The sequence below is a fragment of the Pristiophorus japonicus genome, chromosome 7, assembly GCF_044704955.1.
Source record: "Pristiophorus japonicus isolate sPriJap1 chromosome 7, sPriJap1.hap1, whole genome shotgun sequence".
Taxonomy (NCBI): Eukaryota; Metazoa; Chordata; class Chondrichthyes; family Pristiophoridae; genus Pristiophorus; species Pristiophorus japonicus.
In genome coordinates this window covers 127,979,969-127,992,999 of record NC_091983.1, presented here as the reverse complement: position 1 = coordinate 127,992,999, position 13,031 = coordinate 127,979,969, and the positions used below count along the sequence as shown (strand labels likewise).

General features: G+C 47.3%; 1 protein-coding gene across 3 annotated transcripts in view; it reads right to left on the bottom strand.

Annotated features, from left to right (window-relative positions):
- The window catches only part of cep85l (centrosomal protein 85, like), a 437,369-nt gene that overhangs the window by 35,808 nt on the left and 388,530 nt on the right, over positions 1 to 13,031 (bottom strand). For all 3 annotated transcript variants that reach the window (XM_070885315.1, XM_070885314.1, XM_070885316.1), the window contains one exon: positions 12,423 to 12,575. In XM_070885315.1, coding sequence (XP_070741416.1) covers positions 12,423 to 12,575 — 153 coding nt within the window. The remainder of the gene's footprint in view (positions 1 to 12,422; positions 12,576 to 13,031) is intronic.

The window sequence follows — 13,031 nt, the reverse complement described above, 5'->3', positions numbered from 1 at the left end:
TGCGCATCCCACTTCCCTTTGTTAGTTCTGACGAAGGGTCATCGACCTGAAACGTTAACTCCGTTTCTCTCCACAGATGCTGCTTGACCCACTGGGATTTCCAGCATTTTCGATATAAATGCAGGCAGTTATTGTTATAATTATTCAGTGGAACTATTTACACTTAACCTTTTTTGACAGACTTGCGTTCGCTCACCAACTCTCTCCCCGTCGGACTCTCTCTCCCCCCAACTCTCTCACCACCCCCCCCGACTCTCTCCTCCCCCACCCCCGACTCTCTCTAACCCCTCGATTCTCTCCACCCCTATTCTCTCCACCCCCGACTCTCTCTCCCACCGACTCTCTTATCCCACGAGTTCTCTTCTCCCCCCCCCGGACTCTCTTCTCCCCCCGCCCCAGACTCTCTTCTTCCCCCCCCCCCCCGGACTCTCTCCTCACCCCCAACTCTCTCCCCCCCCCGCTCCCCTGACTGTATTCTCTCCCCGGATGCCCCCCCCCTCGGACTCTCTCCCCCGCTGACTCTCTCCCCCTCTGACTCTCTTGCCCCCCTGACTCTCCCCACCCCCGACTCTCTTCCCCCCAATTCTCTCCCCCAGACCCTCTACCCCTGACTTTCTTCCCACCCCCCGACTCTTTTCCCACCCCCCCGACTCTCTTCCCACCCCCCTACTCTCTGCCCTCCCCCCCCACCGACTCTCTGCCCCCCCCCCCTGTAGAATTTACCAATATCTCGCAAAGATTCCAGGTACCTTTCCCCTGCAGAGGAGAAGAATCCCTTTCTGGGCTTTTAAAATGAGTTTAAAGGGGCAGACGAAGCCTGCGGGGGATAAAAGGGGATGCATTCATGGAGACCCCCCCCCCCCCAGGTGTTTGGACTGATAGGAAAGGGAATTCAGAATGGACCTAAATTACAGAAGCTTGAGATCCCCTAAACATCTATGGGAAGGAGCATATCAATTTTAAGATTCTACAACATTTTGGCTGTGAAAAAGTGTTACCAAATACAGGAGGTGGGGCTAACCTCTGAAGCAATTCACCCCCAAAGAGATAATCGAATTACCCAATCAAGCACAATGGAAATCATGATCAGGAAACTGGACAATCCTAAAACAATGCAAAACCAATGATAGCACATTCTCACACCCTAATCGAGTTACTGCTGACAAAGGAGACATTTGAAAATCAATGGACAGAACAGTTTAAACAGAGCCCAAGAGATTTGATGGGAGTTAACGGAGCCTTTTTTTGGGATATATCTATCCCCCAGTTTTACAAGGAAAAACGAACAGAACACAGACTGGTACTCGCACAGACTCGAACAAGGACACAGACTGGAACACAGACACAGACACAAGCATCCTCCTTCCTCTACAGTGAAGAAATGGAATAGTGAAGGAAACTACCAGAACTCATCAGGAACTGACCGAGCACGAGGCCCACGAAACGGAAGGTTGTCAGCAAACAAATTGACAACCACTCTACAACTACTTCTGAACGACCCAACGGGGGAGAAATTACCAAAAGGGACTAACTAAAACTATTCCTAACCAAAGAAAGTGGGTACTTACCCCACACATCCAAAACGCAACTTAGCGCATCAACGGACGCACCCCAACCGAAGACTACGCAGTCCGAAGTCCTCTCCTCCGTCCGGGGTTCGGCTCGCCTAGAAAGCCAAGTGCAGCGAACCCCGAAACCACGATTCACCGGCAACTGTCCAAAGGGATTGGTGAGCATAGCCCCTGAACCCTCAGAGCTATAACTTAGTTAGTTAGGGGAATTGGGAGGAGGGAGGCTGGGATAACTTGTGTAAATGTATCTGCATTCTCCTCTTTACCCCATTTAGAGTTTAAGCTGTATTCTTTTCCCCACAGGCTGTAATTTGACATTTTATTCAATGTGTTGTACCCCTCAGTGTTTATTGGTCTGTGTGTGTTATTAAAAGTGTGCCTTTTACTTCTTTTTAAACAGAATAAAGTCATACCTGCTTCCTACCTTGAAACCGATTGTCTGTGCAAGTCTGTCACAGTCACTTCATAATTCCAGTGTCTAGAACCAAGGGTGTGGGAGCGATTCGAAACCGCTCATATAAGGCCAGAAGGGAAAGCTGACCCCCTGCAAACCACCCCTTACACCCCCCAACTCTCTCCTGCCCCCCCCCCTCGACTCTGTCCCGCACCCCCCGGCCTGGGGCCGAGAGCGGCGGCGGCCAGCAGAGAAGCAGCGGCGGGCCAAGAAGGAGGAAAAAGGAGAGAGGGAGACTGGGGGGAGAGAGGGAGACTGGAGGGAGAGAGGGAGATGGGGGGAGAGAGGGAGACTGGGGGGAGAGAGGGAGATGGGGGGAGAGAAGGAGACTGGGGGGAGAGAGGGAGACTGGGGGGAGAGAGGGAGATGGGGGGAGAGAGGGAGACTGGGGGGAGAGAGGGAGAATGGGGGGAGAGAGGGAGAATGGGGGGAGAGAGGGAGACTGGGGGGAGAGAGGGAGACTGGGGGGAGAGAGGGAGACTGGGGGGAGAGAGGGAGACTGGGGGGAGAGAGGGAGACTGGAGGGAGAGAGGGAGATGGGGGGAGAGAGGGAGATAGGGGGAGAGAGGGAGACTGGGGGGAGAGAGGGAGAATGGGGGGAGAGAGGGAGAATGGGGGGAGAGAGGGAGACTGGGGGGAGAGAGGGAGACTGGGGGGAGAGAGGGAGACTGGGGGGAGAGAGGGAGACTGGGGGGAGAGAGGGAGACTGGGGGGAGAGAGGGAGACTGGGGGGAGAGAGGGAGACTGGAGGGAGAGAGGGAGATGGGGGGAGAGAGGGAGATAGGGGGAGAGAGGGAGATAGGGGGAGAGAGGGAGATGGGGGTAGAGAGGGAGACTGGGGGGAGAGAGGGAGACTGGAGGGAGAGAGGGAGATGGGGGGAGAGAGGGAGATAGGGGGAGAGAGGGAGATGGGGGTAGAGAGGGAGACTGGGGGGAGAGAGGGAGACTGGAGGGAGAGAGGGAGATGGGGGGAGAGAGGGAGATAGGGGGAGAGAGGGAGATAGGGGGAGAGAGAGGCTGATGGAGAGAGAGGCTGGAGGAGAGAGAGAGACTGGGGGAGAGAGACTGGGGGGAGAGAAAGAGACTGAGAGAGAGGCTGGGGGAGAGAGGGAGAGAGAGACTGAGGGAAAGAGGGAGAGAGAGAGGCTAGGGGAGGGAAATAGATTGGGGGAGAGAAGGAGACTGGGTGAGAGAGAGAGAGAGAGAGAGAGAGAGAGAGAGAGAGAGAGAGAGAGAGATTGGTTGCGAGAGAGAGACTGGGAGAAAGAAAGGCTGGGGTAGAGAGAAAGAGACTGGGGGTAGAGTGAGAGAGACTGGGAGAGAGAGAGACTGGGGGGTGACAGACACGGGGCGGGGGGGTCGGGGACAGAGAGGGAGCTCAGGGAAGACGGATATTGTTTCTTGTTCTACAAGGGACATCGTTGGAGTGGATGATATCCAGAAGTCACGACACTGTGACTATTCACTTTATACCCAATAAACCTGTTAACAATCTGTACACAATGCCTGCCCCATCTATGGTGTGAGGAGAGACGGGGGGGAGGCATGTACTTGGACTGGGGTAAGGCACTTCGGCTGGGGCAGGCATGCACTTGGACTGAGGTAAGGCACTTCGGCTGGGGGAGGCATGCACTTGGACTGGGGTAAGGCACTTTGGCTGGCCCTTGCTGGCTTCTGGGGAGATCTATCCTCTGTCACTTCAGGAAGTCAAAGTGGATCGAGTTACAATTTTCAAAGTCAGAGAGACCTTGGGATGGGCGGTTCCAGTTACACATTCCAGTGAGACTTCAGGGTGTGGCTTATCCTCCAAAGGGACCAATCATAGACAAAGTGTGAAGCATGGTGATCATTTTTGCAGTACAAATAAGTGCATCCATAATTATTGGCACTGTGTGCAATTACATTTTGTAATATGTTTAGAATTTGGCCTGGAAAAGATTTTAGTTAAATTTCTATCATGAAATTATATTGGGTTCACAAAGAGTTAACTTCCAGAGGCACACAAGCTACTGGGATGTTTAGGAAAATATAGTTGAAATACAAGACAAATCAGCCATCTTAAAGGTTTGAATTCTCACAGACCACATTGGTTTTGAGACAATGGAGGCCACTGAGCACATTCCAGAGCCGCTCACATCTTTCAATGTTAACTGGTCTTCATTTAATACAACCAGTGGGGGGCTTTGCTGAACAATGTGGTTGCCATAGTTCCCACACAAGTGGGGGAGGTTTCTATTCATGGTGGTGGCTATGATTGGCAGCTTGGCAAGCCAATCCTCAATACACAGAGCTGAGAGAGGGTTCTCCAGCCATCTCTCTGTGCCTCAACTCAAATTTTGTGTGTCTTATGTAAGGGATAAAAACCCAATGGATCCAGATTCATCTCAAAGTCCAATCTCCCAGCAGCTGATCGGCATTGTTCTGTCCTCTCCGTTCCTGCATTTCGGAGCATTGGACACTTGAATCTTAATTTCCTTTAATTAAGCGAACACAATTAATTTCCTTTTATTAGTGCTGTAATAGAACTTTTTATAAATTACTTAAATTTTTATTCTGATTAATGAGAAAGCTATCAACTGGGTTTGGAGGCCAGCGGTAGATACCAATTACCCTCTATCTCTTGATGCTTCAGAAGTTTGGAAGTTATACTATTTGTGGTTTAGGCCTTCACAGTTTGTTGCCTAGAAACATGGCACTATACCAACAGACGGTCAGAGCTGTTGAGAGATAAGCAGAGTCTTTGGACAATAGAAACACCTTGAAAAAGAACTGCTTAAGTCAGCTTACTTTCAGCTATTCTTAAATAAAATTATGGTCAAGTTTCATTTGCAAAAAAGGGACCTAATTAGAATGCCAAGGGAGTCTTATATTTGTAGCTGAATTTGTATAATTATGCACACTTTTGAGCTGTAGATGTGCAAATGTCTATAACTACAGTAATAAAACATTCAACAACTGTATCTTGTGAATAATTTGCTTCTAAAAACCAATTAAAATCAGTTGGTAACTGCCCATGCTGAAAGCCTCATTTAGTTATTTCCAGTCTCACTGGGTAAGACATACAAATAAATGACTTGTATGTTGTTGAATTTGAATTACACATTACAGCCAAATCTCAGTGTATTCTTTCTTTGAGTGTCTAAGCCATAAATATGACAGTTAGCACTGTTCAGTATTTTTCTGAATAAAGACTTGCTTGTTGAAGTATATATACATATATGTATGTAATAAAATGTAATAATTGGTAATAAAGGCTCTATTTCACATCACAGTGGCTCAATTTGTGCATAATGTATTTTGCATTAGCTTTAGTTTCAGAAGACCAGTTCTCCTGAGGGCAGGGAAAATATAATTGTGAATGATCTTGGTACTGTTATAATGGAGTAATAGAAGCAGCAAAATTATGAAGAACATTTTGTTTCATTTAATGATAATCATAGTGATTCTTTCTTGTTGAATTAGTCTTAATTCTTAGATTTTAAATAATTCAAAATGAAAGTTTAATTCCCATGCCATATACTTCTCTAATTGGTTTTACATGTTGGTGAAAATCAGGTTTAACTTCACATGGTGTGAGAATTTGCTACAATTGGAAGCCAGTTAGTTGTTTTTGGTTACTCTTAAAAGTAGTTATTGATTGCTTGCTTGGTAGCCAGAGGGCAGAGGGAGGGAGGTTGGGGGATGCTCAGGTTGTTGAGGGTGGGGGGGGGGGGGCGCGCGGCGGGAGGGAAGGTGGGGTGGAGTAGTTGGGGGCTTTGCTCATATGGCCCCTGATACTCAACTTTAAGAATTCTCAGAACACCATATAAAGCTTCGGTACCAGGATCCCAAATCTCTGGCTGGATCCTGGGATCCTTAACAAATGGGCCAGTAGCCTGAAAATGCCCATAACATAAACCATGGGGTAATTCTTGTTTTTAACCGTGTAGGCAGTAATCTGGCAGAGAATCAACCGTTTGTTATATAACTCGCCCAAATTTCATTCTATTGACAGGCAAGTTCTATAACCAGATTGTTGCCCATGTGGCGAAAACAAAAATTGACTTCTATGTTACAAAGCATAACTCGGAGGGGATTTGTGGCCATTATGGATGTCAAGTAGTTTGCTAATAAACATTTGGACAATCACCGAAAATCAATGTTACTATCAAAGAATGTACAAAATGTAATGGAAATAAAAAAAGAAAAGCAGAATTGTTGAATATATAATCTGAAATAATTACAGATAATTCTGGAAAACAGAGCTGACGTGGTCAGAATTGTGAACCACTTTATAGGACTTAGCAGAACAATTGTGATGGGGAGAAGAGCAGGAAAAGGTCAAACATCCAGATATCCTAACTACTTAGATAAAGAAGGAGTTACATGGTTTAACAGATTTTAAAATGTCCCAATGTGATGTTAAATGCTGTATATTATGTGGCTCAGCTGAAGGATTCAGTCCAAATGTTATGCATCTTTCTCTATTAGATACCTACTGGCCCCAGTGCATTTGCAGTATTTTCTATATTTATTTCAGATTTAATGTACTATACAGTCATAAAAATATATAGTAATAAATAAAAACAGAAAATGTTAAAAACACTCAAGCAGTCAGGCAGCATCTGTGGAGAGAGAAACAGTTAACGGCCCCAATCTTGACAGGAGCAGGAATTCCGAGCCTGGGGAGGTTGCGGGGGAAGAGTTATGATCGGGGAGTTTTAACTCTTTTTTTCCAGCAAGTACCCTGCCCGGGAAGGTTAGCAGGTCAGGAGCAGGTAGAGAGCCTGCTGCTGGGCTAGTGATAGCATGGAGGTTTCCAATCTTGGGGGGTAGGGGGGTTCCGATCCTGGGGAGGAGTGGGGGAAGAGGCTATTCTGGAAGGGAAGTCGGCGATCTTGGAGGGTCCAATCACAGGGGGAGTGAAGTCTGATCCGAGGGCAGGGAGTTAGCAGGTCAGCTTTAGGGATCGGATGGAAGCACAGCTGCTCCTCCTGGCCCATAAGCAGTTCTGGATAAGCACTTACCTCTTCTGCACAGCTGTCCTAGTCTCCCTTTAGCTGCTAGGTTTCCCAGGAAACCTGGTTAGCCAGAGTTAAACCCGGAAAAGAGATACAATCTAAGGCACTCAATGTTTCAGGTTGATGACCTTCAACCAGAACAATTTGTCATGTATGTACTTTTGGGATCACTAGCCACTAGATGGCGTCACTGTTGGAGGCCATTGGGCTGCACATACATATGTGCAGCCCAAGTATAAAAGGCCAGCCATTTTGTATATTAGTTACTTTGGGCCTTAATAAAGGTCATACCTCTTGGAGTTAAACAATACTCAGTCTGACAGTTATTGGATACACAACATTTGGCGACGAGGCAACAAGAACCTTTGCATACAAAAATGAGCACAATTGGATTGTTGGAGCGATTTGTGGAAGGAGAAGATTGGGCAGACTTTGTGAGCCATTTGAACCAGTTCTTCGTGGCCAACAAAATGGAGGAGGTCGGCGATGCAGATCGGCACCAGGCGGTGTTCCTTGCGGTTTGCGGTCCAAAAAGTTATGGTCTGATAAAGAACCTACTCCTGCCTGTGAGTCCAACAGAGAAGACGTATGAAGAATTGTGTACACTGGTACAGGACCACCTTAAGCCAGACGAAGGCATCATCATCTCGAGATATAGATTTTACATGCACGTTCGCTCAGAGGGCCAGAATACGGCAGAATTCGTTACCAACCTGAGACGTCTAGTGAGACCGTGTAAGTTCGGGGCTATGCTGGCAGACATGCTGCGGGACTTCTTTGTAATCGGCATCAACCACGAGGTGGTCCTGCATAAGCTACTAGCGGGGGAGATGTTGGACTTGAACAGGGCCATTATGATCGCTCAATCATGCATGACGACGGATAGAAGTCTAAAGCAGATATCTGTGAAAAATCGAAACTCGCCATTCAGCAGAGCGGCACATGGCAGGACCTGCCCAACTGCATACGCGAAACCTGTGGCTGCCCAAAGTCTTCCAGCAGGAATGCATCCGATTTCTCCATGTTGGCGTTGTGGGGAAAATCACCGGCACCAGCAATGCCGATTTAAGCAATATAGTTGCAAAGGCTGTCTGAGAGTGGGGCATCTCCAGCTCAAGTGTCCACAGATGAGCAAGTGTGCTGCAACACACCACGTGGAGGATAATGGTCAGACTAGCGTGGATCCGGATATGCAATCCGAGATACCAGAGGAGGAAGTGTATGGACTGTACTCATTCCTAATGAAGAGCAAACCGATAATGATCAACATGAAATTTAATGGGGTGCCGGTATCGATGGAACTGGACACGGGGGTGAGTCAATCGATAATGAGCCAGAAGGCATTCGACAAGCTGTGGGATACTAAGGCTGTGAGGCCCAGGCTGAGTCCAGTCAATGCCAAGTTGCGCACGTACACCAAAGAACTCATAACGGTGATTGGCAGTGCCACAATTAAAGTGTCGTATGATGGTGAGGTTCACGAGTTACCGCTATGGATTGTCCCAGGCAATGGCCCAACACTGTTCGGCAAGAACTGGCTTGTAAAAATCAGATGCGATTGGAACGACATCAAGGCGTTGTTGTCAAGAAAGCTACATGTGCCCAAGTACTGAGCAAGTTCCCCTCGCTGTTCGAACCTGGCATCGGCAACTTCACAGGAGCCAAGGTGCAGAACTACGTGGACTCGGATGCAAGACCCGTCCATCATAATGCTCGGGCAGTTCCGTTTATGATGAGGGAGAAGGTCAAAATTGAACTGGACAGACTCCAGTGTGAAGGGATCATATCACCGGTTGAATTTAATGAATGGGTCAGCCCCATTGTTCCTGTGCTGAAAAGTGATGGCACAGTCAGAATCTGTGGAGAATACAAGCGTACGATCAACAGGGTTTCGAAACAGGATCAGTACCCATTACCGAAGGCTGATGCCTTGTTTACAATGCTAGCCGGGAGGAAGTTGTTCACCAAACTGGACTTGACATCGGCCTACATGACACAGGAGCTGGTCGAGACGTTATCATGCATAAAGGACCGTTTATTTATCACAGGTGCCCTTTTGGAATTCGCTCGGCTGTTGCAATATTTCAGAGGAACATGGAGAGTCTACTGAAGTCCGTTCCCAGAACCGTCATGTTCCAAGATGACATCCTGATCACAGGTGGTTGTGGACAAAGTGGGACTCAGACTGAAATGCTCAAAGTGCATCTTCATGGTACCAGAGATCGAACTCCTGGGGAGGAAAATTGCTGCTGACGGCATCAGGCCCACGGACGCGAAAACCAAGGCCATCAAGAATGCACCCAAGCCACAGAATGTGACATAGCTGCATTTGTTCCTGGGTCTACTCAACAACTTCAGTAACTTCCTATCTAAATTGAGCACCTTACTAGAACCACAGCACATGCTGCTAAGAAAAGGCGACAACTGTGTGTGGGGTGCGTCTCAAGACAGAGCTTTTGAGAAAGCCACTAATCTGCTTTGCTCTAACAAGCTGCTGGTACATTATGACCCATGTAAATATTTAGTATTGGCCTGTGGTGCTTCGTCATATGGAATTGGTTACGTACTCCAACAAGTTAATGAGTTGGGTAAACTTCAACCAGTTGCGTATGCTTCAAAAAGTTTGTCTAAAGCGAAAAGAACCTACAACATGGTAGAGAAAGAAGCACTAGCCTGTGTGTATGGGATTAACAAGATGCATCAGTACCTGTTTGGTCTTTGGTTTGAACTGGAGACAGATCACAAGCCGCTCATTTCACTGTTCTCTGAAAACAAAGGTATCAATTCCAATGCTTCATCCCGCATCCAGAGGTAGGCGCTGACATTATCCGCTTGTGATTATGTCATTTGCCATAGACCTGGAACCAAGAATTGTGCTGATGCTTTGAGCCATCTGCCATTGCCCACACCGGAGGTGGAAACGCCACAACCGGCGGACTTATTGTTAGTTATGGATGCTTTTGAGAGTGAAGGAACCCCTGTCACGGCTCAACAAGTTAAGACCTGGACCAGCCAGGACCCGATTTTATCGGTGGTGAAGAATTGCATCCTCAAAGGTGATTGGTCTGCCATACCCAAGCAAATGTGCAAGGAGACCAAACTTTACATTCGTCGCAAAGACAAACTGTCTATTCAGTCGGATTGTATACTGTGGGGCAATCGTGTTGTTATGCCCAAGAAAGGGAGAGAGAAATTTGTACGTGAGCGACATAACACACATCCCGGCATTGTAATGATGAAAGCCATCACCAGGTCTCATGTATGATGTCCGGGAATTGACTCTGAGCTGGAATCATGTGTCCATCACTGCAACACTTGCATGCAGCTCAGCAAAGCACCAGCAGAATCGCCGCTGAGTCTGTGGTCGTGGCCGTCGAAACCATGGTTCAGGATCCACATAGACTTTGCAGGTCCCTTTTTGGGGAAGATGTTTTTAGTTGTGGTGGATGCATATTCGAAGTGGATAGAGTGTACAATCATGTCATCCAGCACATCCACAGCTACCATTGAGAATCTCAGTGTTATGTTCACAACACATAGTCTGCCTGACATCGTTGTTAGCGACAAACGATCGTGCTTCACCAAACAGGAGTTTCAAGAGTTCATGAAACTCAATGGTATCAAACATGTAAGGTCAGCACCGTTCAAACCTACATCCAATGGGCAAGCAGAATGTGCTATCCAAATCATAAAGCAGAGTATGAAGCGAGTAACCCAAGGGTCACTGCAGACCCGCCTGTCATGCATACTGTTGAGTTACAGGACAAGACCACATACGCTTACCGGGGTCTCGCCTGCTGAACTAATGATGAAGAGAGGTCTTAAGATCAAGCTATCTCTTGTACTCCCTGACTTGAATAATCGTGTTGACTTTAGAAGACAAAGTCAGCAAGGGTATCACAATCGTGCAGCTGTGTCAAGTGATATTTCTGTAAATGATTCTGTATATGTTCTGAATTATGGTCAGGGTCCCAAGTGGATCGCTGGTACTGTCATGGCCAAGGAGGGCAACAGAGTATTTATTGTCAAGCTCAAAAATGGGCAAACATGCAGGAAACATATGGATCAGACAAAGCTGCGGCACAGAGACAAACCGGAACAGTTGGAGGAAGAGACAATCGACGACCAACCAACCTACCCCCAGTCATCAGAGGACTCAGTGGTCATCAGTGAATCGGGACTTTCAATCACTGACATGTTCAATGAAAATGGACTTTCAATCCCTGACATGGCCATTGCCACTCCCACAGGTCAGCCACCCAGCCACCAGTCACAACAGACTCTGAACACTCACTGGCGGCTGGAGTTGAACTGAGACGGTCAACCTGGGAGCGTAAAACACCGGACCATCTCAATTTGTAAAAGACTATGTTAATATCTCAGAGTGGGGTATTGTCATGTATGTACTTTTGGGATCACTAGCCACTTGATGGCGTCACTGTTGGAGGCCATTGGGATGCACGCACATGTGTGTAGCCCAAGTATAAAAGGCCAGCCATTTTGTATATTAGTCACTTTGGGCCTTAATAAAGCAGAGCCAAGGTTATACCTCCTGGAGTTAAACAGTACTCAGTCTAGCAGTTATTGCCTACACAACACAATTCTGATGAAAAGTCATCGATCTGACATGGTCGGGGGAATTTTAACCCAAAAAACAGGTGGGTTGGGCTCGGGTGGGAGATTAAAGTTTTAAAAGTATGAATACCGACCTCAACCCGACTCCAACTCGCCCATTTCCAGTTTTAACTGAGGCAGGACGTGAGTGGGCAGCCAACCTGGTTCCAGGTGGTGGGTTGGCACTTGGGGAGCAATCATTGTGGGCCAGGAGGACCAGGAGTACTTCCTCCTGGCTCCATAGCTCTCCCACCATTAGCCTCCCACCGTACAACCCCCCTCCCCTCCCCCACATGGGTCTGGGATCAGAACCCTCCCCTGGGATCGAATCCCTCCCCAGGGTCGGGGCTCGCACCTATCTGGGGTTGCAGCCTCTTGTCCAGCAGTCTCCTGCCGACTAGAAGCCAGCCAGTCAATCAGGCTGACTTCCAGCCAGTGAACCTGTCCGTGAAGTAAAACTCCACAGCGTGTGGGGAATCTGCACTTCGGGGTTTCCCGCGCTCTACCCGGCTCCTCCCGCCCCCGCCGGGATCAAAAGTAAAAATTCCGCCGTTAACTCGCTTTCTCTCTCTCTGCCTGAACTCCTGAATTTTTCCAGCTTTTTCTATTTTTATTTCAGATTTCCAGCCTCTGCAGTATTTAGCTTTTGAAAATAATATACAATATCTGGGAAGTAGTTTAAAATTACAATTGCTAAAAATAAGTGTGCATGGTCATTTGCATTCAACAAATGTTTGTCCAAATTCTGAAATTCTACCATCGATGACCGTTGAGTTCTTTTACCTGCTGGCTCTGGCTCTGAAAATCGTCCAAGGTGGGTAGGTCAGCGAGGTATTTCTCTAGGGTTTCTATTCTCTGTTGCCGCTCGTGGCTTTGCTCAGATTCCTTTTGCAGCTTCTTTTTCAGACTGCTGATATATTTCTCGCGTGCTTTTAGCTGAAGCATAGTAAATAATTATTAATGAGAAACCAGACCTTTCAATAACGCACGGAGTAGTGATAATGGTCCTCTAGTACTCAAGTTAATGATGTGCACTGCTAAGAAGGGGGAGGGGAGAAGAATAAATGAGCATTAATGATCAGAATGTCATAATGTTAATCATTGTCACCAGTTCTACATCCCAGATGTGGCTTATGGATATTCCATAAATTTAAATGGCTGGCTGCTTTATTCAACTGCATTACAATTTAGCTTTCCTGGAGATTCATGGAAATATAGGGCCCAAGTTTCCACATGATTCGCGCCTGATTTTTAGGAGCAACTGGTGGAGGACGGACTATTTTAGAAATCGCAATTCTCCACATTTTTTTTTTCTGCAGTTCTAGTGAGGTAAAACAGTTCTAGTTTAGAACAGAATTTTTTCTTCAAAAGGGGGCGTGTCCGGCCACTGAC